This window comes from Nicotiana tomentosiformis, chromosome 11, assembly GCF_000390325.3.
Source record: "Nicotiana tomentosiformis chromosome 11, ASM39032v3, whole genome shotgun sequence".
Lineage (NCBI taxonomy): Eukaryota > Viridiplantae > Streptophyta > Magnoliopsida > Solanales > Solanaceae > Nicotiana > Nicotiana tomentosiformis.
Genome location: NC_090822.1, coordinates 12448097 through 12451666, shown reverse-complemented (window position 1 = coordinate 12451666; position 3570 = coordinate 12448097). Strand labels below are relative to the sequence as shown.

Genomic DNA, 3570 nt, shown 5'->3' with positions numbered 1-3570 from the left:
AAGCAATCTATGTTAGCTTGTAAAAATTCAATTAACTTACCTTTTATTTCTGGGCTTAAATTTGCTCCGACATAAACGTTTTTGTTTGGCCAGTGTGTAAATAACACTATAGCTTCGAGTTCTTAAGTAGTTATCTTAATATTTTTATTTTCTTCTGGCTCTTGAATAACATCGGGTCTTGAATCAACATCAGTCTGTCATGGTATGTCTCCAGTTGAGGTCTTTGTAACAATGTCCTCAACCAAATTCTATAGTTGCTATTTCGTGTTTGCATCATTGGTTATCGCGCTTGCAATTACCACTGAATTGATACTTCCTGAAGCTTGCTGATCTCTACAGATTTGATGGATTCCCCATTGTGAAGTGAATCCACGGTCTTCCCTGAATTATATTATAGGCCATGTCCGCGTCTATCACCTGGAACTTTGTATCCTTGACAACTCCTTCTGCGAAAGTGGTAAGTACAACTTCCTCTTTTGTGATAACGCTGGAATTATCAAACCTAGACAAGGACCATGCCTTTGGTATCACTTTGTCATTAGCTTGCATTTCATTCACCACCCTCAGTAAAATGATATTAACTGAACTACCTGGATCAATCAAAACTCGTTTTACGTTAGTATCATGTACGAGTAAAGATATTACCAGTGCATCGTTGTGAGAAATCGTCAAGCCGTCCACATCTTCGTCATCAAATGTTATATTGTCACCATCCAAGACCTGGTGAACTCGCTTCCCGTGAGTGACCGTGACTTTTGACATCTTTTTTATAGCCGTATATGTTACACCATTGACCTCATCTCCCCCAATTATTACTTTGATTGGTCTTTTTGGTGATGGAGGTTTCGGGGGTTCCTGTTTGTTCTTCATATATGATTGTCTTCCTTTCTCACTGAACAAGTCAGTAAGGTAACCTTGCTTTAACAAATGCTCTACTTCTCCGTGCAGAAGTCTACAATCTGTTGTTCTATGGCCACGATCATTATGAAACTCGCACAAGAAATCTGGATTTATTTTGCTTGGATTTGATCTTAATTCTTTAGGCCACCACACCTTATCCTCCATACTTCTTAAAATAGCTACTAACTCAGATGTACTGATATTAAAGCTATAATCCCCTATCCTTGCTTGTGTATTGAAATCATTGCTTTGGGCATCTCGTTCCTTTCTGAACCTAGATGAAGAACTCGTACCTTTTTGCCTTGGTCTTGAGTCGAATCATGTGTTTTCCTATTTAGGTCGAGAGTCTCACCCTACAGGTCCTATGTATGGCTCGTCCATTTTTTTCGGATCTTTTCTCTAATTCTGACTGTCTCGATCCTGATCTTTCATCGACCCTTGGATGCGCGACCGTATCCTCTTTTATCCGCAACTTCATACTGTACCTATTTTACACATCGTTCCAAATTGTTGCTGGAAATTCTAGCAAACTTTCCTTCAGCCTTCTCGTGGCTTCGAAATTTTTCTCGTTCAAATTGCTCGCGAATTCCATTGCTGCCCAATTATCAGGTACTCGAGGTAACATCATCCTCTCCCGCTGGAATCTGTCTAAGAATTCTCTGAGCAATTTTGTACTCCCCTACTTAACCTTAAAGATGTCTTCCATCCTTTTTTCAACTTTTTGAGCTCCCGAATGTGCTTTTATAAATGAATCTGCAAGCTCTGCAAAAGAATCAATAGAATTTTCAGATAAAAGAGAATACCGTGTTAATGCTCCCTTCGTGAGTGTTTCACCAAACTTTTTGACCAGAACCGATTCGATTTCCTTCTTAGTTAAGTTGTTGCCTTTCACGCCAGTAGTGAATGCAGCCACATGGTCTCAAGGGTCAGTGGTTCCATCATATTTTAGAATATCTGGCATCTTAAACTTTTTAGGAATTGGTAAAGGTGTTGCACTTGGCTTCCAGGGTTGTTGTGAATACTTGTCAATATCCACCCCTTTGATCACGGGAGGCACGGCAGGTATTTGTTCTATGCGATCGTTTTGCTCCTTCAATTGTTTGTGCAAAGTTAGTACTAAACTTTGTAAATTAGAATTATTTGGTGTATCTAACCCTCCATCACGAGATTCGTTAGGAATTTCTCCACTTCTAGAATTGTCAAGCCCTGAGCGCGGGTTTTCTAAGGTTGCTGTATTGACCGGTGGAGGAGTTTGTGGCATATTGGATAATCCTGACAAAGGCTTGTAGTGCACTATTCACGTATTCCGCAATCAATTGCTTTAGAGCGTCTTGCTCTACGGTTTGTTCATCCCCCTTGTTGATCATTAGTGCATGAAGTAGACCTTTCAGGTGAACCTCCACGGGATTGCCGAGGGGACCCCGTTGGTGAGTGGTGTGGTAGAGTTTCACCTTATTGGTTCAGCTGGTTATTCTCGTTAACAATTGACATAGTTTGTTGTCAAAAAAGTGGAATTTGGAAAGTGAAAAGTTAATCATATTCCCGGTAACGGAACCAATTTATTTAACCAAAAATAGATTACTCGGTCAAAGTCAATATTTAGAAGAAAACGGGTTAATGATAACCAAGATTTACTTCACTTTTCTAACAATTTAGGAAGAATAGATCGAAGTATGGAAATGATTAACAAAGAAAAATTAAAGAATGAACTGACTCGAAACCAAGACTTAAAACTTGTATAGTAAGCAAAGAATAATAGTATGTATTTCAGTAATAATTGTAACCTGCCTTTACCAATGAAATTTTTATCCTTATATAGGAGAATATAATCATAACGGTTCTCACACTTAATTTGGACTTATTAAAGGCATTAATTATATTGACAGCTTGTGATGACCCGATAGGTCATCTTTAAATTTAATAATTATTTATGTGTTCTAAAACCTCAAATAGCACCTTTTAGTATTTCTCGACTTGCGTGCGCAGTCCGTAATTTTTTTCGGAAAGTTTTTATGTGAAAAATTGATTAAAATGTGCAATAGAGCTTTGAAACTCAACTGAGTTGACTTCGGTGAAGGTTTTGAGAACACGGTCCCAAATCTGTGTTTTGATAGTTCCGGTAGGTCCGTATCATGATTTGGGACTTGGGCGTATGCCCGGAATCGAATTCGGAGGTCACTAGCTCAAATTATCGACATTTAACGAAAACTAGAAATCTAAAGGCTAAAGATTTTCAAAGTTTGACCGTGAATTTGACTTTATTGATATCGGACATAGATTGAGATTCCGAGAGTTAGAATAGCTCTGTTATGTCATTTGGGACTTACCTGCAAAATTTGAGATTATTTCGGATTGAATTGACATGTTTTGGCGTGAGTTATAGAATTGAAAATTTTATAAACTCATAAGTCCGAATCGAGGTGCGAATTATAGTTTCGACGTTATTTGATGTGATTTGAGACCTCGAATAGATTCGCATTATGTTGCGGGACTGATTGGTATATTTGAACGGGGTCCCGAGTGGCTTGGGTGAGTTTTGAACGAGTTTGAGCATTTCAGGCACTCTGATGATGTTCTGGAACATTTGAAGTGCGGTGGGCACATTTTGGAGTGCGGATGTGCGGCCGCAAACTCCCAAAATGCAGAGGCAGTGGTAATTGTGCGGACCAC

The 3570-nt window shown here is 38.9% G+C and overlaps 1 protein-coding gene across 1 annotated transcript; it reads right to left on the bottom strand.

Annotated features, from left to right (window-relative positions):
• Positions 1 to 333: 333 nt before the first annotated feature.
• LOC104087153 (uncharacterized) lies at positions 334 to 1065 on the bottom strand. The gene has a single exon (XM_009591556.1). It carries the CDS (start codon positions 1063 to 1065, stop codon positions 334 to 336), a length of 732 nt encoding a protein of 243 aa, XP_009589851.1.
• Positions 1066 to 3570: the final 2505 nt, after the last annotated feature.